This window comes from Anas platyrhynchos, chromosome 12 (genome assembly GCF_047663525.1).
Source record: "Anas platyrhynchos isolate ZD024472 breed Pekin duck chromosome 12, IASCAAS_PekinDuck_T2T, whole genome shotgun sequence".
NCBI lineage: Eukaryota > Metazoa > Chordata > Aves > Anseriformes > Anatidae > Anas > Anas platyrhynchos.
Genome location: NC_092598.1, coordinates 9,874,180 through 9,900,300, shown reverse-complemented (window position 1 = coordinate 9,900,300; position 26,121 = coordinate 9,874,180). Strand labels below are relative to the sequence as shown.

The window sequence follows — 26,121 nt, the reverse complement described above, 5'->3', positions numbered from 1 at the left end:
CATAGCTCTGTCCCCAAGGTAGCTTCCACTGTGGGAAGCTTTCGTGGCTCCATCACAGACCCCGCTTGTTATCAACAATGAATTCAACTTTTCCAGCTGCTGCCTGTGAGCCGGGACTTAAAAGAGTACTTGTCTTATCATGCTATCCCAGGGGTCCCAGTGTCAGCCCATTCTATGGCAAAATGCATCCATCACCAAACCCCAGTCTATTCCAGGCCCAGTCTTCCCGGCTCTGCAGGACACAGTCTTCCCAAGCAGCCCTGCTAGCTGCTACCCACGGAACGTGGTGGGTGGTTTTCTTTTAAGCTCCTCTAAGAACCACCACAACGGCAGCAGCAAGGATCCCTCCAGCACGGCATCCTGTCTCCAACTCTGGCCAAGAGTGGAAGCTAAATGGGAAAGAGCATTAGAAGCAGGGCTCGCACCGGCTGATGCGTTCCCAAGAATAACCTCTCCGCTTCCAGCTACCAGCACTTAAGGCCTTCCTGCACCGTGGGTTGCATCAGAACTATTATGTTTAATAGCCTCGCTGGACCAATCCTTCTTTAATTTGTCTAATTCCTCTATGAGCTCATTTATACTCCTGGCCTCCACTGTCCCTATGGCAGTGAGTTCCACAATTTCATTATGCATTGTATGAAGTGTTCCCTTTTGTTTGTTTTAAACCTCTGCTGATCTCAGCTTCTGGTGCTTCCTGCAGAACGAGGCAGCCTCTACAGCCACTGCCACCAGACCAGAGAGCAGCGTTGTAAATCAAACCCTGAAACTGCAGTCTTGACCTGCACCCAGCAATGGACAAGGTGCAGTCCCACAGACACAGCTAGTATTTTTATCTAGTGGCTTTTTGAAGCTCTGCTGAGGCTCTCACTGTACAAGACAGAAGTGGACACACATGTGGAACCAATAGTCCCTGACTCAGAAACTTCTTGCTGCATGCGAGCTCCCTGCAGGTGTGACTCAGCCACCACGTTCTGCATGGCCTCAAGTTCAGGAACAGTCTTCATGGAGAGTGAACTGCTGTACCCCACACCAGAGATAATTTCTACGGGAATAGAGCCAAAAAAAGAAGCCACTGTATTCCAGTAAAACTAAATGGAGGAAAAGAAAAAAACAAAAAGGCATTTAGTCTCTTCTGCTATCTGGATATTCAGGGCAGGAATCCACCAGACAAAACTGACAACTACCAGAAATTAGGTGAATGAGGGTACTGCAGACCCCTCACCATTGCCACCTTCTTGCAAGTCCTTATTCACTTTTTCCTTCCAGTTCAGCCTCAACTAAAAATCATAGCTTAGCCTGCCTCTGGAGCAGGTGATTGGAAATGTGATCAAGAGCTGGTACAACGAAACGAGTCAGACTGCCAAGTATCACCTCTGCACCGAGCGAGCTGCAGCATCACCTTCTCTCCTACCAGTTTGTGAATAAAAGTATGCTGAACACAAGGAGTGGACACAGCCCAATCCTGTGGCAACATGCAACAGTGCCTCAAGGGAGATGAGCAATTTCCCTAACCTATCTTCTGAGTTGTCTCAGAGAAACAAGAATGGATTTGCACAGGAACAGTTTACTTTCTTCCTCCCAGTAGCATCGTATGCGTCAGCACCTCACTGTGAGTAGCATCAAAGGGTGCTGCTGCTGGACCTAAACATGCTGGTAGTGCTTGAGTCACATCCAACACCAATGGCACCCGTGTGTTTGTGAAATGAAGCTCACAATGCTCACATTCTAATTCCAAGATCTCTGCAATAACAGGAGATTGTTGAGATCGGCAGTGCCTAGAGATGGCATCTTGAGCAACAGCTTACATTCTTTTCTTTATGTGATAATGGCAGTTCCTCTTCTGGAAAAGGGGAACTACGTACATTCTGTCTGAGCACCAAAACTGCTAAGCAATCTTAGACAGGTTAGTACTAGACAGTGGGGAAAATTCTAAATACTCTCAGGATGACAAAGCTTTAAAATGTTCTGCCAGCCTTGAAGCACAGTCTTTGGGTTCAGATTACTTAGCAGGAAGTTTGAAAGAACTGGACAGAGAGACAACTCTTCCCTTGTTCACACTAGTGAATGATTATACTGATGTTAATTACATTACGCTAGATTTATTCTGCGTAACTTCAAGCAACCCTTGCAACCATCTTAGACGTGTTTTGGTGACAATGTGGCATACGTTGCTTTTGATAAAATACAACTGAAAACTATAATTGTACTGAATTACTGAAATGAAGAGGCGCTTGCCCAGCCATTTCAAAATATAATTAGAAAACTACCCTCCCAAACAGCCTGTCCTTGATATTTTGTGGCAGGCTGAGCCCAGTTTCCTGTACAAGGTCACATTAAAACTAAAAGCACAAGCAGATTCCAAGACAGAGAGCTGAATAGGTAGGACTCCTGATAATACACTTGCTTCTTTTGGAACTCAGGTACAATAAAGATATTGTTCCTTTAATGCTTAGATTTCCTTTTAAGAAGTATGTGAGATTTCAGCCAATTCTCCCCAACGATTAGTTCAGGATGAATGTACTTAACTCGGGATTCAGCTGGAAAGAGCCCAAGTAGATGCAATCAATTTTCCACTAAATCCACTTCCTTCCCTGCTTCCTTACCCAGCATGAGACATCAGCTTGCCACTACAGCCAGTGGTGACTATGACGATGAAAACCTCTGCCTTCACCCATGCTTATATCAAACTTAGTTATTCCCTCTTTTGATTTTCCCTGGTTTTCTGTATTCTTATATCCCATTCACTCACCCAAACCTTGGGCTGGAAGACTTGGGTGGAAAAGCAGCTATGGAGCAAACCACAAATGCATTGGTTGCTGTAAGCACCAAGTTATTCATTCAAAACTGCACAGAACCAGCTGTGGAATTCCACTGATAAACGACAACTTTCCCCTTTGCACATCATTTACCCTAAGGTTTTAATGAGCCAGTTCTGTATGCCTACATCTAAGCTGAACTTTCTCCATGTCTAACACCAAATTATCTTCGCCATCATCATGTAAACACCACAGTACTTCTGAGATATTAGCCACCGGCCACTTTATTTGAGCCAGCCCCACACACCACTGCCTGAAAAACAACAGGGATGATTTGCTACTAGAACTTTGAAAAGGTAAAAGACATCTTTTCCTTTTTCAAAATCAAGGCTTAGAAAACACAATGTCTGGCTCTCACCTATGTGACTTCTTAAAAGTTTAAGTAGACATCTTCCAACCTCATTTCCCCAGTGTATAAACTCTCCTTTGTTGAATAACTTGCAGAAACAGCAAAAGAAGTCCTGCTGGCTGTGTATTCCTCTACAAGAGCAGTCTCCAAACTTTTTAGATCATGCTCCCCTATCCGTAAAAATGTTTTGAGCATGCACCCCTAATGTACCTATACTTATTTATAAATTATATGCAAAGGCTATGAAATTGTAAGGTTTTCTTCCTGCAACCCCATGGATCATCTAGCACATCCCCCGGGATTCATGCACCCTACTGCTCTGGAAAACACTGGGTTGTTAATCCTGATCCAGCAAATTGTTTCCATAGGTCTGAACTTACACTGCTGCGGTTCCTAACATCAGGAATCCACTGACTCACTCTAAGCTATTTGCATTATTTCCAGGAAGAGTTTTGCAGGGACCGCAGTTGGAAAAACGACAGGGCAGCGTATCCAGGCAGCCAGCAAGGTAACTGAGGTCCTGTGACTGCATCCCACCCAATGTTAGGAACATGCCCTACTTGTGATTTTAAATGCACCAATAGACAACCATTTACACACAGCAGACAGTAATCAAAAGTGATTGCTAAATCCATCCATGGTTTTAAATTGGTATTAATCGGATGCCTTCGCTCAGGTACAATTAAAGAGCTGGCAGACCTCCTGTCAGCAGCCACACGCAGGCAAGCTCTGAGTCACCTACACCAAGTCAGCCAGCTGAGCTGGCAGAAGCCAGCAGTAACTGGTGATTTTATTTCTTCTTACAGGAAAAACTTTTTAAGTTTCTTTCCTCAAGTGCTTTACCTATTTCTTGCCTTAACTCATCATTCGCTTCCATCGTTATTACCTCAAACAGTGCAAATCTACAGGATTATGGCAAACAGACCTGAGGCTTTATAGTTTTAGACAAGAAAAATCAGCCTGGGGAAGGGAGAGAGAAGCAAGCCTGAGGAGGGAACCAGAGCGGGGAGCACTGCGGGAGGCATGCCCTGCAGGAGGCAGGCAGGAAGCCGGGGCAGCCAGGAGCCTCTTCCCGAACACGGCCGGGCTGCTGGCGAGGGATGGAAGAAGACGCAGGGGAAGGGAGGGCTAGGGACCAGCCAGCTGAGTCATGGGGGAAGCAGCAATCCGAGCAGGTAAGGAGGCGGTTGGTTGGGGCCCTGAACAGAAGGGGAAGGAATTCACTTTTTTGGGGGTGCATCAATAAAGGGAGCTCGTACAGACAAAGCAGCAGGATGGTGCACGAGGCAGCAGGGTAAGCCCTGATGGAGGGCCCAGCTCAGATGCCTCCACACCACCGTCACTCCATGCAATGAACAGGCAGAGGGAAGAGAACATTTGTGAGGCATGAAACCTGTTCTCATGAGCCTGCTGCTAATGCCACGAGGCAGTGAGCGCTCTCAGGAGACTCTGGACGTGATTTCACAAGGCCCCAGTAACTTCACAACCAACCAAGCTTACCGTGGGGTTTGAACACATCTCAGAGGCCGTGACTCCATCAGCAGCCTCTCCTACACCCTCCTCTCCAGCTCCTCCCAGACTGCACGAGGCAGCAGGAGCACCTGCAAAACCACTCAGCAGAAATTCCTGTGCAAGCACAAACAATGCTTACTACCTCTGGTAGGCTTCCACATCTCTTTAGTTCCATCACACAAATTAAAATTTAAATGAAAACGTGCTGAGCTACACCTTCACCTGTTACTCTGCTCTGTGGGATGTGGCACAGAGAGGTGGGAGCAGCCTTTGCCATTTCAGCTCGGAGGGCTGTCAAGAACAGCAATGTCATGGGCAAAACGCTGAAGCACCTGAGCCTCCACAGCCCCAAACAACGGTAGCAATTACTCTGGCCCAGGGCCACAGACCTGTTCCCTGAGTACTAAACAGCCATGGGAAGAAGAGGGCCAGGTCCTCAGGTACTCGCACAGAGCATTTATTAGGAGGTGCTGGCCCCAGCCAGACTGCTTCACCCGCAGCAGCTCGCTGATAGCGCAGCGTATCGCCTTGTCTGCTGGCTGCCAAAGCGCACTGGCTGTGCTCAATCAGATACCGGCCCTGCGAGCTGCCAAATGGAGTCAATAATCCTATAAATGGAGGAGCACTGAGTGCAGACTGGCCGTTGGCCATGAGGGAGGCCGTGGTGGGGTTCTGCTTCAGGTTTGTTTTTAGAAAGGAGTTAGTGCACCTAATTCAGCGCTGGGGGACTGGGTTTGCAAGCATGGAGATTTCTTCCTTTTGTACCAGTTCAACACAGGGCACCCACAGAGAAGCTTCACTCCAGTAAAACAGGAGTTTCTCATTAAAACCATAAATTAATTCCTTACTATTTCTGGCATTGCATTCATAATTAAGATTACTTGCTTTTTACACAAGAACAGGCTCACCTAGGGAGTACCGTCAGTGTGAGTGGAGAAGGCTCCCGATGCTCAGCTAGGAGCTAGTGTTGCTCCCCACAAGGGCACTTCGGCAGTAACTGAAACTGGATTTGGCCATGAATGATGATAAATCTAAAAAGTCCCAGTAGAAGTTCTGCTCAAAGGCAGGATTTTCAGGAAATGAGATATTTATTGGAATGGGAAAAAATGCTTTCTGGGTAAGATCAAATATACCGAGTTTTTCCTCCTGCTCTGTATTTGTTGAGAGAGAAGCAGAGAGGAAACCCTACCTGGGTTATAACCGAGCTGGAGTTTCCTGAGAAGTCTAAGGAAGGGAGACGACATCCACCACTGATAAATAACTCTGGAAAGTGACCTATAGAAGTCAATTTACCAGAACCAAGCTGGTTGTTTTATAACCGTAAATTTATAAGCAAGTAAAACATTTGGCTCATGTCAAATACCAGGGGTCACCGAAGCACTTTCCTTGGTGCCCAAGGACAGCCCACTGCAGCTATAATCGGCCAATCCTCCCGAGTCCCGTCAGTTAAATGAGAAAAAATTTATGGTTGTTTATGTAGGCTTTGCGCCAAGCCCGTTTCTCTGATAAGCTTCTCTGGTGCATTTGTGTCTCACATCCGATTCAGAGTCCTCTGCATACTGGAAACAGCATTCCTTGGATACTTAAATTAAAAACACAACGTAGGGCTTGGACAGGGGAATGGGAACCCATGCACTAAGGGCTCTGGGGAACAGCGCTCGGAAAATATTCTTTTTTAAATCTTGCATTAGTCCACGTATTTAATGACATGTAATCCTCAAAATATTCTTTCACAAATTGTAAATACACATTATTTGAGAAAGTAATTATTTTCAGTAGCATGCTGCAACAGCTGTACAGCTTGGATGCCAGATACTGCAAGTGTTCCTCCCACAAATGCATCTATTTGTGATATAATTATTTCAGAATTTACATAACTTGTCACTGAACTGGTACTTCCAACTCAGGATCTCCAATTCTCTTGAAAATATTAATGAAAGCAGCCCAGTATCACTCCTGTGAGATAGGCAGAAATAATTAGCCACATGGAAAAGGTCAGACAGGTTAAGTGATCTGCCCGAGATGACAACAAGGCTGTGGCAGAGTGGCGCAAAACCCCATCCTCCAATTCACAGGGTGGATTTACTCCTTTGTGACCAACATGTTAATGCTTTCAACTAAAATGCCTCTGTCTTTTGCTCACGTCCACTGCCAGAAGGAAGCTTGAAAGACAGAATGCTGAAGTGTTCCCTGTCCTTTTTCCAGGGACAGAAACGCCAGGTCTGCTGGTGTTTATTTCATAAATGTGAAGACAAACTACACCAACTAAAACCTTTATTTTGTTTTGTACATAGTAAGATTCTGGGAAGCATCGTTCCTGGACTTGAAAGTAGTAGAAGCATTTTTCAAGGTGAAAAGCAGCAGTGAAAACCTTCAATCTGTAAAACTATCTTGTAAGATAAAGTTCTGACTGCTTTCTGCTATTAAACACCAATGACTTTTCGGGCCATACAGCTGTGTCTCCCTTGAATGAAGGGACAAACAAAAGCACCTAAGGTGAGTTGGTAACCTAGCCTGGATAGGAGACATGGACGAGGTACACACACAGTCCTTTGTTAGAGAGCACATGGGGACAAGGACAACAGCAGCAGCAAAAACATTTCCACTTTGCACTGCCTCCGTTGTCAAGAGCTTCATGAAACATTTCACTGACAGATCCTGCCCTATTTTGGCAGGACTTGCAAGGCAGAGGTGAGCAGTGTGCATGTGGCCAGACATACTGCCACCACAGTGTGGAGTATCACCAGAAAGGACAGCAAGAAGTCCAAGACTGGAGACAGAAAACAGGCAACATGACTAAGAACAGAATATGATCTGGTTGACTTAGTACAGGGGCAGCTTGGAAAAGAAGCTGTGTTGGTGAGGGAGGATGTAGTAGGACGTAGTGAAGCTTCCATGGCTGCAAAGTGATCATACTCTTGCTTCCTTGGTAAGGGATATGATGGGCTGCCAGCAGTCTGGAGTCTTTAGACCCTGGGAACACAGGGATCCAGGAAAAGCATAAAATACACACAACACTAGGCAAAGTGGAAAGTCATCAGGGTACAGTGAAATTTCAAACAGTGCCAAGGACAAGGGGGAAGCTGACAATTTTCTGGATAAAGAGGTACTGACAAGCAGTTAAATGAAGGTCTTTAGTAAAGAAATTTATTATGCTCATTTGAAATTAAGAACAAAAGATGCCCACACAGAAATAATAAAGTCTGAATTCTTCAGTTGTAGGGTAGGCGCATGCCAGAGCAAACATAGGCAGAGTGAAGTAAGAACTAATCAAGGGAGACAGAAAGCTGTCTTCCCCCTCACAGAAAGGGCACGTGAAAAAAACTGAAGTCTCATTCTTCCAAGACACCAGGAAAAGGATCAGTTAATGTCGACCCACGAAGCACACCTCCAGTCAGTCCAGAGCATGAATAGCAAGCTCAATGCATCCAAAGGACAGGGACAGAGGAACGAGAGATTGAGCCAAATAAGAGGAGAATATGCAAGGGACACACATGTAGAGGGGAGACCAACCGCATGAACGTGGACGGGTTTGTGTACACAAACAGGTTTGCACATGAGGCACACATTTACTGGGAGAGGAACCGGAAAGAAACTATCAGTAGTGGGAGGAAGAACTGACTGACTGAGTGCTGAGGTGACAAAGGACAAAACTGATTAACTGGTACATGTGGACGTAGGGTTCATTTATTGTTTAAGGAGTGATTATGATATCAAATCAAATTGTTTCAGCAGGCTCTGGCCTTCTGGTAAGTGACTGCTCTGAATACTAAGGGATTCACTATGTATTTTACAAAACACATACCCTATAGCAAAAACCTAGATCAACAAAATTAGATGAAGCAAACCCCTCATCTCCTTTGATTTGCTTTCTTTTTCTACTTTTTTCCTCCCTGTTTTTGCCTTCAGTTTTAAGTAATACTCAGAAGTTTCAGAACCTGGAAATAGGAAGCAGAAACATCTGTTGATAATGTCAGTGATTTCCCTGTGCTCTGTTCTGGATTATCTGGATTTCTTCTCCTTTGAGAGATGAACCCAGCAGCACAAGGGAATCTGCTCTCTTGGAGAAATTGAGATGTTTTCCAAGAAAACATTTTAAATGGGCAGAGGGAAAGGCAAGAAAGAGCAGAATGAAAAGATGGAAAAAACAGCAGAGATCTGGGCTTCTAAGACAATCAAGAGCTGCAGATAATAGATGTTGATAAGGAAACAGGGTAATTTTTGCAAATCTTGTTATGTGAAACAATAGGTGGCATTCCAAACAAAATTACATAAGTGATTAGATTCCCTCTAGTATTTACCATAGCTCTTACAAATAAGAAACAGAGGCAGAAGCCTTCTTAGCATATATTTTTTGTATTTTACATATTTTCCAAACCCCGAAAGGATCACAGGCACTGTCTGTGATTGGTTCCACATTATTAATACAAAAATATTTTGGGAGGAATACATCTATGGTCAGTCAAGCAATGCAGAGAAAAGTTTCCACTATCAGTTGCCAGGCAACCCCCACCAATTAAAATAACCATCAAATGCCATGGATTTAATGCTAGAATAATTAATAGCAGAATGCAATTAATACCTTTCAAGGAAACAAGGAGACAGACAAACCAGCCGCCAACTATTCATCGCATGCCCTCTTATAATCAGAAACGGAGGACTGAAATGTTTCCCATCTCTCTGTTGGCTATCTACTCAGGAGAGCAATACTGTGTGAAGGGAACCATAGGGGCATGTGTTTATCTTCGAGCATCTGAGGTGTCCCCCTGAAAGCAAGAGCCCAGCACTAGGCTGATCAGATGAGTTGCCCTTAAAAAACAGGTCCTAACTTACATTTGAACTAACCTGATTTCAAGCAGCCACAGGAAGGAAAACCTTTCATGACAGAGCACCTATCGTCTGTAGAAGGGACACAGTCAAGGGACTGGTCCATCTATCTGAAGGCAAGCACTTACATCAGCGCTGTGTCAGACCAAGACATAGCTGAGGCACAAAGCCATAGGCAATGCTGTGAACTACAACTTTAAAGAAAAAAAGGAAAATGCCACAAAAAGCCCATGCCCACAGCTAACTACATTCTACACAGAATAGAGTTTCCTCTGCCAGTTCCATCTCACACACCTGATAACCCACTCCCCATCCCTTCTCATGTCTCTGAAGCCTGGAGTACTATCAGATTAACAAGGGTTAAGATAAAGGAAATATATTCCTGCCAGTCGGTACCCAAAGGTACTTGGGCTCTTACAGGGGCTGGTGTCCAAGCCTGACTGTTAACTACCAGGAACCAAGATTACATTCCCTTGCTAAGACTCATTCATGGTTCAGAGTCTTGCGCAAAGTAAACCCAAATGTCTGAAGCCAACTGTCATCTCTACGACCTGACTGCCCTTTTTTTTTTTTTTTTTTTTTTAAAAAAAAAAAATGAGTACCTCCCTTTTGGTGAGTTTTGCATTAATGGGTATGTCTGGGACTGCAGCTACAGACATACCTGAAATAACTTCTCACTATCCATCTTGATAGGTGTTAGAACTGAAAGCACGGGGCTAAGTGCAGGCTGTAACTTATCCCAGAGAGGCAGAATGACTCAGGCAGAGTTCTGCACTCCTGGAGCAATGCTGCGAGTTGTCTCAGTTACACAGCTACACAAACTGCAGTTGTAGCAGCATACGCAGCCCCTGAAAGACCAGTGTTTCACAAACCCTTTTTCTTAACTGAACTCACACCTCTCCAAAGCATTTAGCTTTCTCAGTGAATCATTCCTCAAAATAACCGCCTCACACACAGAGCACCAGGAGCTCCTGCCAGCTCCAGTTATGGCTTGGAAATCACCAAACATTCAGGTGGCCGTAAATCCAATCCGAACACGGGGTCTGAGTCGGGGATGAGTAACAATTGCAGTTATGCAAGTTCAGGGCATCCAGCTCTCACGCTCCAGGCCACGGGGGTCGGGGAGGAATGTTCCCACATGCACAGCACTGAATCACCCGCCAGCTTGTCTTCCCCTAAGCACCAGGTATTAGCCAATGGCTCTGGCAGGATTACAGACCAAAAATCCCAAAATTCCAGTCTGCTCTGGCCTGACAGTATGTGGTTAGAAAACTGCAGAGAGAAGTGTGCGAGGACATGAGCTTCCCAGTAGACTTTCACTGCACAGCAATGTACCCCTTGAAGCAATATTCATTAGCTCCTCTGCCTTACATGTCCTCAGTGTGTTTTCTCACTGCTCAGAAGAGCTGCATGGAACAGCGGCAGGCAGATGAACAGATACTGAAGCTACAACTCACTCACCTGAGATTTGGCCACAAGGCACTGAAGAGTTAAAAGCCAACACAAATTTGTACCGCTAACAGCCAACCCTAACATCAGTGGACATACAGTACAGAGATCAGATTTGACGCTAAATTGTTTTATTCTACATGCACATTGCATTCACAGAGATCTGATTTAAAATTCCAAATCAAGTATTGGCAATAGTGCAGTCTGGATGCTGTGACTCACACTAGACTTATAAATATGCTGTGAGGGACAGGACAAATATGAATTGAAAACCAAAACAAACCTTCCACTGGGAAGTTTGCTGTTTTATTTTTGTTCAGTTTGTGTTGGTAGTTTTTTGTGTGCGTGTGTTTTGTTTTTAAAAACTCAGCTACCTTAAGATGTTCTGTGCCTTACCACTGCCAAAAGCAAACAAAGGGTCAACCAGGGGCAGCAAATACGCAAAAGAACGTTTGCAGTGTCACAAGGAGCTTCTCAGTACAAGCAGGGACACAATCAACCTTCTATTAATACACATTTACATACAGTAGCAATCAGTGGCCTCAGCAAGAAGGCAGCTGTTGTCTCCGAGATGTAATACAAAAGTGTAAAGAAAGGTTGCATCTACAGCCACGAACTGATCTCCCTTCTACACCAGCTGGAGGGCATGGGCTAATTCACAACTGTGCTTCATACCTTCAGGGCAACAGTACCTACTGCTACAGACGTCCCACTTGGACCTTTTAAAATCAGCGTGCTGTCAAGCTTCACTGTAATCCTTCTCTTAGAGCTTGTAGCAATGAATCTGGGGGAGTCTGGACAAAGGCTAATGCTGATGTAGTAGCAGCACTGTCGGTAATCAGCTGAACTGTGATACCTTCACAAGCTGTCCCTTAAAATGAAACTGCTGCAAAAACCCCCATGAGTTCTCCAGTCCAATCAATACCTACTAGGTAAGAAATGAGCTGCATACCTTCAGGATTATACAGTTTGCTTTAGGCTTCTGATTGATCTTGCAGTGATTTCCTGTGCCTTAAAACCAGTGGCAAAAGTGCAAATTAAAGACGAATGGCATGCTCAAACATTTGCCTTCAAGAACAGAATGTGTCCCCGCTTTTCAGAGTAAAATACATCTCAGCTTTTAGAGCCTGAGACATCAAGCCCTTAGCTCTGCAAGTACCACCTGAAAGTAACAAATATCAAACTGGTACCTCCTCAGCATAGAGGTTTATCTTACTGCAGTTTCTACAATCATTGCCACTGGATTAAAATATCCAGCCTGAAAAGATGCTGTGGATGGCACTATGATTTGAACATTGTTGCGCCCCCTGAACCCTAGAGGTGCCTGGTAAGTTATTTTCTGTAACAAGCATCAAACAGATCCTATCAATTCCTCCAACCAACCACCCTCACTGAGGGCACAGGTGACCTGCCATTATTGCAATTATCCTTCAAGAAACCCTGCCATGCTCTGAAATACTACCAAGAGGAATTAGATGATGAGCTTTTCAGACATATTTCAGCTCGTCTACCATAAGTAGAATTTGCAACTGAAGTCCTGCCAAAAGTAAAATTTTACACTTAACGGAAGGGACAATCTACCTTGTTGCCTAAATTCATCTCTGTTATTTAAGATTCAGCAAAGCATGCTTACATTTGAGTAATGTAACTTATTCAAGCATGTTTAAGCGTTTTGCTGAATCAAGGCCTAAAAAGAAGTTTCTCTGGTGTTAGAGCTAAAAGAAGATTTGAACCTACATTTAAAAAGCATCCTAACAAACTCCAGTTGTTTTCTGTAAGAGGTTGAGGACAGCGATCTGCATGTAACTATTCGGTCCCAGCAAATGATCCCATTCTCTCCAGGAATTGTGTGTGTGATACACTTACAGGCATCCACAGGGGCAGCACTGGGGAAAGCACTGTGCTCCCCTTGGAAGGCCCAGCATGGCCCACTCTGCCATGCACTGCCCTTTTCAACCACAGTACCCTGGCAGATCGTCTTTAGCACTGAAACCAAAGTTAAAGAGATACCTAAGGAAGGAGTCTGACTGCCAGAGTTTTGTTCTGACCGTCTCTTCCCATTTATCTGCCTAACTGCACTTGTCTTGCTGAGCTGAAAATACTCACCGCTGAGCACTGAACCTTGGAGGCTCTCCTACTCATCATCACATTTCAGTCTGAGTGGTCTCCAAACCACAGCTTTTCCCAGGAGTGCAAAATGCACTTAATTGTTGTTGGTTAAATATTGGGCTTTTATCGAAATCAAATGTCTTCAGGTACAGATTTTTTCTTCTTTGGTTACTGACTTACTTTCTAGATCTGTTCTATTCAAAGGTACCTGCTGTAGGGTAGTCTGGATCACTCTTCTTATTTAGGAAAAACTGGAAAAAAAGGCAAGCTTGTAATCTTTATCTCACATTTCCAAGTATAAATAAGAACCTGCATGGAAACAGTATTAGGCAGCCACTAATGTGATCCTCTACTCTCCTGTCAAAGGCATAGACCGTAATGGCCAGGAGGAACATTAGTCCATGGGATGTGACTTCCTGCCTAACAAAGGTCATTAATTATCAATTATCACTCAGTTACCTGTGTGTTGAATCAAAAAGTTTGGCTCGACTTGAGACACTTTCCAATGGGACATTTGGTCTTAATTTGAAAGCACTGAAGAACACACAATCTGTCACTTATCTTGCTGTTTTGTTCCAGCAATTAATCATCCTCCTTATATAAAATGTCTCTTTGATTCCCTATTTGAGTTGTGTGGTTTCAGCTTCCAGAAGAAGTCTGTCTTGCATTTGCCTCTAGTATGCATGAAACCACTTTCTAATGCTGTTTCCTGGTAAAAGCTGATTACAAGCTCCAGCCAAGTTCCTCCCCCTTTATTATTTCTGATACTCAAAATACACTGGGCCCTCATGATTATCTTTTCTCTAGTCTTTTATCACCCACATAACTCCTGCTATCAGATCCTGTCCAGTTTTTCCTCATCTTTCTGAAATCCAGCATCAAAACTAGAGCACAGAACCCTCAGCTGGGTCTCACATTCAAGGTAAAATGCACCCCTCGTTCATAAACTCCAGTACCGTGAGGAGTTCGTGTTCAGTTGCTCATACAAGATGTCCAGTAAAGTCTTCTCAGCAGCACATTCCAGGATGCAGCTCCCACAAATGTGACTCGCATGCCTCACTCCCAAGGTCTGGATCTACCGCCTGCACTGTCCCAGAAGTTACTGCAACATCCCCATTCTGGCTGTGCTCACTTTGATACTATTTAGGAGCTGAGTTGAAAGGAAAAACTCTGCTTTTAACTCACAGTTGACCGTAAGTTTTGATCAAGTATTTCACCTGCTGCTGCCATATTAACAGCTTAGATACCTTCCAGTGCTTAACATAAGAAAGGCCCCACACATTCCCCTTTCACCAGGATCGTATTGGAGCTTGCAGACAGAAGGAAACCCAAGCGCTTCTTGCTTGCAAAACCTCCTGGCAGATGATAGCTGTGCTCTCCAGCACATAACCACCACAGCGAGAAGCCCAGAGACAACCTGGAGTGCTGTTTCCTCATGCATGCATGTGACTGACTCACAGAAAGTGGTGTGAATCACAGAACTCCACCAGCACAGTGGGGTGAGGCAGAGCTACGCTCCAAAAGGGCATGTCTCAAGTCGCCCTCTGTTAGATGTACACTGGCCACACACACCTCGCCAGGATGGTCACAGAAGCTCATTGTACTTTTGGATAATTAAGCTGGGATTGTGTTTTGCTGTTAAAATACATTCCCCAGCCCTTACCTATTCTTCTGGGGAGGAGTGTGACACTTGTGTACAGGCCCCTGTAGCAACAAACACACATCCTGACTACTTTTAAAGAGAGTCTGCCCCACAGAGGAAGCTGGAATTCACCCATGCAATTAGGCTAGGTTAATGTTGGCGATGAGTGGATAGATATTATCCGATATCATATTTTGTAATCCTCTGCTAAGCAGGATGCTGAAGCACTTCGTTTACTCTGGGAGCCAACAAAATAGCTACTCATTCAGTGTCAGGCTTGAACAAAGTCATGAGTGATCCCTGAAGCTTTGAGACAAGTTTATTCTAGAACCTGGTAATGGTCCAGAGCGATTTATAAAGGTCACTGAACTCTACGTTCAGGTTGTAGGTTTCTTTAAACAAATATTTACTTATCTGTACATATCTCAGGAGAAAAGACAAGACTTCTCTTTTCAAAAGTGAACTTCACAATGGTTCTTTTCATTATAAACTTACTTAGTTCTATGCCAATAATCTTTTACTCTTTTTCTAATCCTTAATTAATCCTTTTTATAAACAATTCATACTCGGCACATTCTGCTCATGGTAAATCTTTTGCTACGTATATTTATCACAACAAGGTCTTCAATATCCAGGCAGATATTATCAACCTAAGTAAATGTGTGGCCATATCAAGGAAAGCTACCTGACTCCAAAAATGCATTCTCAGAGATCTCTTGAACTTGGTGGGGAATCTGAGCGCGCTTGGGCACTTTCAAACAAGACACTGAGGAAGTTTCCAACTTCACTTTAATGCCGCCCAACTAAAAGGAAACACTTCTGAAAGTGCTGTCCTGTATTTTCCAAGCCCTGTTTTCCCTGGCAAAGCCATGACTTCCTCAAATCACAGAGTGCATCACTCTTACATTCAAATGAAAAAAGGAACCTGTAAAGGTTCTGAGAGTAGCACTGAAACAGTGGTTTACCCGCACAGCTTTCCTCTGAAAAAATCAAAACATTGTAATAGCTCAAGGGGTTTCAACTCACCATTTCTATTTGTTTCTATCACTTTCAAACATAAGAAAACAATTTTTGAGCACTATATCCACACAGAAGTTACAAATATGTGATTGACTGGAGCTGAATTTGCAAATAGAAAGTGAGGGAAAATGGGTTTGGCTGCACAAATTTTACTGTTTTTCTGTAAAAGTAATAAGTATGCATTACAGTTTCATAAACAAGTGATTTAAAGTATGTAGTGCTTATAAAAGCCAGGTTGAAGCCGTTTTGTAAATGCAGCCCTTAAAACAACCAAATACTACTTTTTTGGCCTGTCACTTAAGAAAAAAAAAAAACATTGAACACTTACAGATGGTAAATAAAAAACAACTCTTGAAACCGGACTCCTGCATGGGAATTTTGCCCCAGGAAACCAGCAAGATGAGGTCTCACCTTGCACACTGGTTGCTACAGGAGTACGTATTACAAAAGGAAGCCACTTAATAAGGCTACAGTAAGTCTGACTTACCACAAGAGCAGCACGTGAAGCAGTTGGTATGATAGAGGTTACCCATTGCTTGGCAAGCCTGGCTCGCTCCATACACACCTTTTCCACATTTTATACAGATACCTACAAAGAAGAAACAGAACAAATGTTAGAATTCTCTGCAGCTTCTAATACCAGCTCAGGGCCATTGATTCATGGCACTCACAATACCCGCAAATCAATGAGCTCCTCTACATCAATAGATTCAAGTACTCAAGTCAGCAGCAGGCAGCTTGTGTGAAATAAATGCATTGAAATTAACCCAAAATAAAAGGGGGAAGTGGAGGGGAGGGCAGAGCCTCTGCTGGCGATTCAACACATGTAGACTGAGGCTGGCTGAACACAGAAATCCCAGAAAGACAGTTGAAATCACAAATAGAACAGAAGATCTGCATGGCCTCTGGAAATAACTCAGTTTACTGAAGAAATAATCTAGTGAGATCTTCATAACTAAGTGCTCTGCCATATTACATTCAATAATCACTAATGAAACAACCAATCAGGTTGAAACAATCAGGTCCAAAATCAAAACATTTCTTTTCTTTGACCCTCTCCAGAACCATGATATATCAGCAGTGCTGGTCCACGGTGGGAGCCATGCAGCACAGGGAAATGGGTCTTGCCCATTGGATTTATTAATTAATTTTCCACAAATAGTAATAAGCAACCTCATAAGCATAACCTGGGAGCTTACAAAAACAGAAGAGCAAGGCATTTCCCCTCCTTATGGTCTAAGGGCAAGAAGTCCATCCAGCACTTTTGCAGTGAGGTCAGAAATTCACCTTCACTGCTTGAGCTCTTGGGGAAGCTGGGGATGCCTCTCATATAGTCTGCAGGAGATCCAAGTACAAAGAGCCAACACAGTGCTGGCAAATTCAGCTGTTGGTCCCACACAGGGCACTCACTACAAGGAGGAAATGAAATGCTGGAGAATCTGTATCCTTCCACATACTCAGGAACACTAAGTTTATCAGAGATGCCCACTGGTCTCTGACTGCTGCTGTACAGTGCATCTCAAAACAAAGCTGTGTGATATTGGAAGTACTACAGCAGGAAAAAAAAGTGTTTTCTGCATCACGCAACTTTTGAATGAAACTGTTGTGCTCATGCTGTTTGAGACCCTCTTTCTACAGATGCACGCACTAATACACTTGAAAGTCTAGCAAATCAAGAACTACAAAATCAGGCTTTGATCACCCAGAATTTTCCTCTGCTGTGCTGTGAACATATCACAAACACATGCAGTCACACACACAAAAAAAATACAAATATTTATATAATATTAATATATTATGAGCTGGTAGAAACTTAAACAGCAAAAAAAAAAAAAAAGCCCAAAGTTAATTAAAGTTAACATTGTTAAGATACCCATGTCCCAAGCTAAGCCTGTAACCCTGAACCAGCTGTCAGCTACAGCCATCAGCTCACTGCAAACAAAGTGTTGGGAAAATATTCTGGTCCTTAGACAAGCTCAGCTCTGACACAGGACATGGAAATTTCAGCATATTTGTTGTCTTATGTCTACTTATTTATTTGTAGCCAAAGGTTATGAAAAAGGTCTGCTATTTGCCATGAGTTAATGGTTAACTGCTGCTGAAAGATGGCTATTGATTACTGGGGACACCGATTGGAGAATGCATCCCAGCACCTGCACTGCGACCAGCCAAGCAGTCAGAGCAACCCACAAACCTGCTGTGCCTCCTCACGTGCTAGGAGCCCTGACACAACTGTGGTCCCTCCCGGCCTCGGAGAGAGGAGAGGCAGAGCAGAGCAGATGGCCTTCACTTCTGAAATGAGCGGTTTTAGCATAAGGTCATGATACAATATTTGCCTACTCTTGGTAATGGAGCCAGAAGGGAGCTCTTTCGGAGCTCCCCAGCTGTCTGCACCTTTCTTGCCCATCTCTTCACACCCAATGTTTACTTAAGACAGATGGCTATTGCTAGCCTGGCTGGGAGGTTACACAGAAACCTACCTTTTCCTATTTACGCCTAATTTTACTCCGAGGATAGCAGAAATCCAATCTGTAATTCTGACATCTCTCTGAGTTCTCGTGCACTAATCTACTGCAGCCACAAGCCTCTTTGATAAATGAAGTTATTGCCTAATTTCTTTGCCATTGCTCCACTGAACTGTCAGAAGCAAAAGGATTTATTGTGAATGTTAAACTTACATTGGCCTTTGCAGCAAGTGGTTCGTTAAGAGCAGCTGTCAGTTTGTTAACTCATTTTCTCTAAAAGACCAGTCATTAGCTCCAGGAATAAATGACCACAGAGACCATTAGCATACTAAGAAGGCACATGTATAATTCCAAAAGTGTACTTTGGAAAATATATACGCAGCTGTGGTGTGAGCATACAGTGAGCTCATAACTGCCTAGGAAAAGCACTGATTACATGGCTGTTCAGGTCTGGTTTTCCACCAGTCACAGCCCAGACCGCACATTGCAAGCTTGTGAAAGCCTTGACATAACAGCTACATCACTTTTCTTTTCCAGATTTATTTCCAAAGCTTGTTAAACTGCCTGTGAAGAATGTTCTGTTACAGAGCAAGCATGTCTCATTTCTGACACCTCACTTTATGTGACTTCACGTCAAGTATTTCAGCCTTGGTGCAACTCCTTGCCCCTTGCACCACCTCGACTAGAAGCAGCCATGGTACCTCCAGATCCTTAGCACACCAACTGCTGCATTTTCACCCAGGTCAAGTCTCCTACAGAGCTGGTCTCTCTCTTCAGCTGGGAAAAAGACATTACAAGGTCTTTCACATACACTTATTCTGTATAAAGGTTCACTCAGCTGGAGCACAACACTGCAGCCTTCTTTAGCTGAGGTTCCTATCCTTACACAGTATTTAACCAAAACTGGGGAGGAAAAAGAAATAAACACACTGTGGACCTCAGCAAAAGTTCATCAATAAAAAAGCAATGCCAGAAAGAGACGGAGCTCCCTGAGAGTCCCTCCTAGAGTGAGCTGCAGCATTTTGCCTGCACCCCCCTCACCCGTAACCTGCCCGCTTCATTGGGCTTGACTGTGTCATACAGCAACAGAGCTACTAGATCAGCAATGCTCTCCGGCTGGTGCACACATTAGCAAATCCTGATAAAAGCACCACAAGAAAATAAGACAAAAGTTGTAACTAGCCTAGACATGTATTTTCTGTTGCAGTCACTGATTTTGCTCCAAGACCTGAGAGACTACAACATGACACAGAATAATGGGCAAAGGGACCTGCAGCAACCTAAAGAAAACTTTACAGCTATGCAGTAAGCCTGCTGTAACATAGGGGTAAGAGTTCCTTGCTGTAGCCTACACATTTGAAGAAGTTTGGTACCTAGACATCAAGTTTAGGGATGATCTTGCTCCTGACAAGCCTTTGCAGTGTCCTTTTGACCATTCAGTACAGGTTGCAGACTGGTACTTCATATAGATTTCACCCAGATTTAGGAAAAAGGCAGTAGCCAAGAGGTGAGATGCCCTACATATAACGGCAGATGTACAATAACCTGCTGGCTGGGCTTTGTCCTCATGCACATGCGGAACTCAGCCTGCACCTAATTCCATCCTCACTTAACCTGAGTCAATGGTTTAGCACAACTACAAGAAAAATGGTACCATATGGCCCCCTCGACTTCAGCAAGCAGCAGTTGCACGAGCCAGAGGGAGAATCTGGCTATCGCATTCCTGACAGCGCGCCACAGCTCAGGGATGAGCTGCAGCTTTACTGCCTTACAGCCACACCGTATCTCCAGGATAAGTGCTACATGCTGCCTACAGTAGGAAACAACCATGCCCTGTCGTCAAGAGTTATGGTAAAGCTAAAATTAACAACTAACACATGGCACAGATGAATCCCTCCCTGCCTCTGCTGTTTTGTTCATGCTGCAGGGCTGGGAAGAGGGTGGGTGAAATTTACCCTTGGGCTGCTGCAAAGTCCCAATTTCTCTATTCTCACAGGGAAAGACCATCTCTACAAACATTCACAATAAATTTTCTACAATTTTGGCTTACTCAAGATGTGGGGAATGAAAACCTACAGCCATGAATCAGGAAGAACAAAGAAACTGAACTGCAGCCAGCTGTGAAGGCAGGACTGCGGAGGGGCTGCGCTAGCCGTCTGTGAGCCACAGCCCACTGGAGGCGTTCCTGCAGCCTCTCACACCTGGGCAGGTTTTGCACAGGATGTTGTTATTACCTTTAAGAACTGTTCTGCTAAGAAGCTGGGTAAATAGGGAAGCATCAAAGGTGCCTCGAGCTGGCCAGCCGTGCTGCAGCACTACCTGCCTGAGCTGACAGTGGCTACTGTGCAGACATCCTGGGCTGCGGCAGCTCCGGATGCCGCGAGGTGACTTCAGCAGAGAAAAATGCTCCCTTCCTTCCAACAAACACAGGAGGAGGGATGTTCCAATGCACACGTCATCCCCCAGTCAGAGCCTGATAGAAAAAACAAGGCACCTACAAGGGACACGGGCAGTGGCTCTTTGCAGCAGGCAGGGAGGAGCTGGAAACGCTCTGCACCCCAGCCCTTGCCATCACTGGGAGCTCTCACCAAAGGGCTTGAATTTGTCACCTAGCCTGGCAAAATTTTCAAGGTTTGATTATCCAACAAGAAATATGACACATGCAAGTTAAAAAATATACTCTGGACACACTCAGCAGCAACATAATTGCATGAAGAGTTGGGCTTACCCTTTTTGGGATAGATATGAGGGAACCACCATCTGGGTAAGCTGCCTTACCTGGGGAAGCTTTCCCCACTGGGAAGATCAGAAGAGATCTCAACTTGATTTAAAGTTGAAAGTGACAGACTGAGACAAGTGGGAAATGCTCAGATAAGCATTCTGAACTCCTGTCCACAGCAGGAGCCCCAGCACCTCATGGCCGGGAGGGACCTGGCCCCAGCCAGCATCACAGCCCTGGTTTGCAGGTACACACACACAGGGCTGGAGTGGGTTAAACCAGGGGGGAGAAATGGGCCACAGCACCACCTAATACAAGTCCCAGCTTAAGCAAAACAAGACCAGAAGGCTCCTTGCTGTCATTATTAAACCTTATTGACATCATCCCCAACCTAGTTTTCCTCCTCACAGAAAGATCATAAAAACATCATCAGTAAACTACTCAGGCTCAAAACACTTCCATGCCAACTTGACAAGATCTCTATCACTTCTGTGCCCTCATACTGCAGGAGGCCTTACTCAATTTACAGGTTTGGTGCAAAGAACTTACTCAGAAAATGGAACAGACATTCAGTGAAGAGTTTTGTAGAAACAAACTATGTTCAAGTTTCAGCTCCTGGAAAAAAATACCTTCGCTTTGCATGTTATTTAACAAGGCTGTGTCTTGCATAGAACAAAGCTGGTGGGAAAGGTCAGAGTCAGGAAAAGAGTTGCTGGGACCAGTTCCAGGCACAGCACTGCAGATCAGGACACTGGAGCCGAGCTTTACCTGCCTGAAGGAATCTGTGCTGCCAGTAGGTCGGCAGGGCTTGGCATCTGCCTATTCCAGCCTGCTTAAATACATCGGATGTTCTGTTTGGCTGGAAACTTTCCAAGGTTTCAGACGCAGGGTGAGGTGATGGGTGCGAGTTTGAAATGACAGAAGGCTGTAGAAATGACTCTGGCACCACCCTCCCCGACTCTGTATTCTAGCAGCTATAAACTCAGCAAATCTCTGTGCTGGTGAATTAAACCCCGGCAGCTCCGGGTCAGCATCGCAGAGAGGGTAATGTCATGCGAGCTGCTATCAGCTCTGATTAGCAGCTGCTAGAAACTGGAAGGCTTTTGTTACTGTTAAAGTCGATCCACCCAATCACGCAGTAAAAGCCTGAAGCTAGTACAGCAAATGCTTATTGCTTCATACAGTATGTGAAATTACTGCTCTGAACCATGAAATTACTGACACTATCTGCACAGAGTTCATCCTGCCTTGGCCACAGCCGGCGTGCCTCTGCATAACTTTCTTTTGTGCGGATATCTCACTCTGCCACGGAGCCTCGCGACGGCACAGGGCATATCACAGGGCTATTGTTCTCCGCAGTGTTGTACTTACACTGACACTTGGTTTACAAATATTCATTCATTTCTCTGCTTCTTGATTTAGTGCATGGCAGTTCCAGGATGATTTATACTTCTCACTTGGCATTTATAGAAGGATCTTTTGCTAGTGAGGCAATGAACTGGAAGACCAAATAGTTCTTGTGGGCTGCTCTGCCTGATTCAGAGCTCAGCTGACTGCTCAAGCTTCATGCCCAAGTTGACAACCACAAGTAGAAGCACAAGGGGACTTACAAATAATTTCAACTGCATTATTGGGGTGCAAAAAAAAAAAAAAAATGCTGATTCTAAAAAGCACCTTGTTATTACTGGAATTATCAAAGCAAGGAGATGTACAGCTGTGAGCAAAGCAGAGCACCAGTGGGAACAACCAACTCTTGCAGGGAAAGTTTGTCTATAAAAACCCTTCTGCATCCCACTCCACCTTCCTGGACACACATCCTACCACAGCTACATTTACAGGGTTTATGTGGGTGCCGTACCACACCTACCTCCAGCTGTTCACCAACACCCCGTGACAAGGCATTACTGTCCCTTTAGATCCACCAGCAGAGCTGGTTGGGTCTGCTCCCAGCCATCCTATTTCACCCCAAAGGGCCCAGGTCAACAAGGCCTTCAGCTTAAAATGCTTACCTTGGCTCTTTTCACCTGACACATCGTGCAGTGTGAACACACAATCAGACCGCTTGAGGAGTGGCAATTTCCAGCACAGTGGTAGCAGCGATCTGATGATAACAGGCTGAGGCCAGCAAAAACTGGCAGGGAAGGACACACCACCGCATCCACGGGCTGCCTCTGGCCAGGCAAATCCAACAGAGAGGCAAAGGAGTCACACATACAGTGGGAACAACTTACGCTCCTGAAGATCCTAGTTTCAGCCCAGAAAGATCTAATCCAAAAGCTCCAAAGCAACACCCAAAGCTCCCCAGTGCTCCTGAGCATATTTCTTTTTCAGAAGGTGGTACATGAGAGTGCTGGGGGCGTTCAGCAAGTCATTTAGCTTCTGAGTCTTGGCTCCTTTACACAGGAAAGGGGAGCCACTGACACCTATGCAGTCTTCAAAGAAAAGACAGTTAAGCCTTCTGAGATAGCACTGGAGAGATAATCTATTAAATACTTGAGCTCCAAAGAACCTGTAAAGCCAAGTTACAGTGACAATGAAAACACCAGCAGTGCAGCCCAAATACGCTGAACTACCCAGCATGTCAGACCTGAAAACATCAGCTGCACACAGGTCAGGCTGGAGAGACATTTCATTGCATTCTCCTGACATCGCCTGTATGAGTCATCGCTAATATATGGCAGAAAAAGGTCATATATTACAGCTGCCTTCCTTGACATATTTAAAATGGGTTCATGATTAAACCGGGAGACTAGTCGAAAAGTTTCCAGGTGCACTTTTCTATTTTCTTAGATAATGGTCTATTTCCAGAACGAGCATGACATTCTGGAAAAGGCATGACATTATGTAACCACACTGGGTTATAAATTCAACAGCTCCTTCCATGAGCACTGCCCCAGCGTTATGCACTGACATCAGCCCCTTGCTTCTACCACCTACCCCGCTAAGGTGCCACAGTCATTGGTGTCACCTTCCAACACGGAGGTTGTCGTTTCCAGAAGTACAAACAGGTTTGCTTAAATAAAAAGCATGCACATAGGTAAGTATGATACAACACTGTTTAAAGAGACAGAACTATTCACTAGAGGAAAGCTGGAAACCACCTGAAAACCTCAGTGACCTTAAGAAAAAAAAATCCAACAAACTGATTGGAAGTTTAAGTCATTGCAAGTGAAGTGACTCAAGGATGCTTTCTAAACATGGTGGGGAGGGTGGAACATACCTTCCTATAAGGGCATCCAAGGATAGCAATTTCAGAAAGTCATTTGCTGTAGGCTTCTCACACCTCCAGCTCATGAAACATTCTAATTCTAAAGTCCATGTAACTATTCTGGCAAGCCCCATTTTCCCTGCCCTGGCTGCAGTGCAAAGCCTAGTCCTTCATCAGGCAGTGAGGTGCAGGGAGGAGCTCAATGCTAGAGCAAACAGCGGAGCTCCTCTTCCAGCAGGACAGGAAGCATCTCAGACCATAAGAAAAGCGTGCCTGATCTAGCAAGACAAAACCCCTGAAGACAGCTGGTCAAATACAGCACTGGCAACATGTAAACAGGATATTCTAATTTTGCTTTCTTCACCTCCCTGTCCCCTGGGAAAGAGTAACACTAAATGCTATATATTCAGGCTCATTTCCTTCCTATGGATCCAAATGGAAATGAAAAAAAATCCGAAACGGAACATACCACCAACATCCACTGCAAAATATGAGTGAGTCTTCTACAAACCCAGCCAGTCCCACACGTTCGGCTGCTCTCCAACACAGACCAAAGGCAGACAAGTAGCATTGTTTAACTCTGTGTGTCAGTCTCCTGGTTGCAATGATTCTTCCCAGAGGACAATTCTGAGCTTTGCATAACCATGCTAGACCTGAGCTCAATTTCCATCTTCTGTGACTTGCTCTCCAAAGCCAGCCAGCACTGTTCAGACCCTTCAGAGTGAGCAAATCTCACTTCACTCCATAGCAGCCTTTCCCTTGAAATGGGCAGTCGATGCAACAGATGAGGCCATGCTCCAGTGATGGAATAGAACCAGCTTTACAACTCAGTGCTGTATAAAAAAGAAGCTACACAATGTAAAGTACTGATGGCTAACTTTGTATTGGCATGATTTCTGCTAGGTCAGGTATCAACTGTCTGGACTGCTTTGACTTTTTGCTGGATCAGGTATTGCCTGTTCTGGATCAGGTAACAGCCTGCTCTCCAGCAGCTGGCATGAACTGCAGGGTACGTGGTCTGTCTGGCTAATTCAAAAGAAATGTGAACACACAATCTACGTCCAGTCTAGCACTGCTCAACGATCCAGGAATGCACAAATATCACACTCAGTAACATCCCTCTTTCCCTGCTTTGTCTCTCACTGTCTCACTCATCTTGATGCAAAATGGGAACAAAGCGGATATAAGAGGACAGAAAATGGGGATGAAGAACAGGGACAGTTTCCCCAGATGAAAGAGCAGGGAAATGGACCTGGTTACAGCATTCAAGTAAATTGTATGCACACTTTGGGTTGTGTTCACTATCTGTTCTGTACCATGTCTCAACTAGTGACAAACCATCATCCAGAATTACAAGACCGCAGGCCTAGAACCTCGCTTGGCTTTGCCACCACCCAACTTTTATATTGGCATGGACAAACCGATGGCAGAAATGCCTGGGCTCCTCTGCAAAAACTGGGCACAGAGGAGAAGTACAAACCGCTGACCGTGTTGACGTGACAAAAGACAAACTCCATCTACAATGTGGTTTTGGCATAACCTGCTCTTTTCACCACCTGCCCACTGCACCTGCAGCCAAAGCCCAGCCCACCACGTCTACAGAGAAACCTGCAACTACTTACCAAAGTGTTAAGCTGCTTCTACTAAAGAACACGTGTCCTGCAACAGCAACTTGGCACAGAGACGGCTGATGTCGAAGTCTATTTGCTAGAGGGATGAGAGGAATTCCCTTCAGAAAGGACCCCTGTGCAAAGCACTGGTGAGCAGGTGCCTAGCGAGCACTGTCTTCACAAGGCAGATGTGGGCAGCTGCCAGCCAGCCCTCGGTGCTGGGGGCCCGACCACACATCACAGCAGGCCTGCTCCACAACTAGCACTGGGGCCCTCTCCACACTTACCCCACATCCTCTTTTTTAAGCCAAATTTTAGAATGAGGACTCCATTTCTCATGAAGCAGGATGTCAGGTAGAATCAAGTCAAAGCAGTGAGCAAGGTGTGCGCCTTCT

The 26,121-nt window shown here is 44.7% G+C and overlaps 1 protein-coding gene across 2 annotated transcripts in view; it reads right to left on the bottom strand.

Annotated features, from left to right (window-relative positions):
* Window positions 1-26,121, bottom strand: part of WTIP (WT1 interacting protein) — a 79,016-nt gene that overhangs the window by 36,596 nt on the left and 16,299 nt on the right. Inside the window, exons 2-3 of one of the 2 annotated variants that reach the window (XM_027466951.3) lie at window positions 16,212-16,313; window positions 7,180-7,650 (exon numbers count right to left, since the gene is read on the bottom strand). In XM_027466951.3, coding sequence (XP_027322752.1) covers window positions 7,418-7,650; window positions 16,212-16,313 — 335 coding nt within the window. In that variant the 3' untranslated portion in view covers window positions 7,180-7,417. Of the gene's footprint in view, window positions 1-7,179; window positions 7,651-16,211; window positions 16,314-26,121 lie in introns of those variants that run through there. The other variant, XM_038185530.2, reaches the window with a different exon arrangement.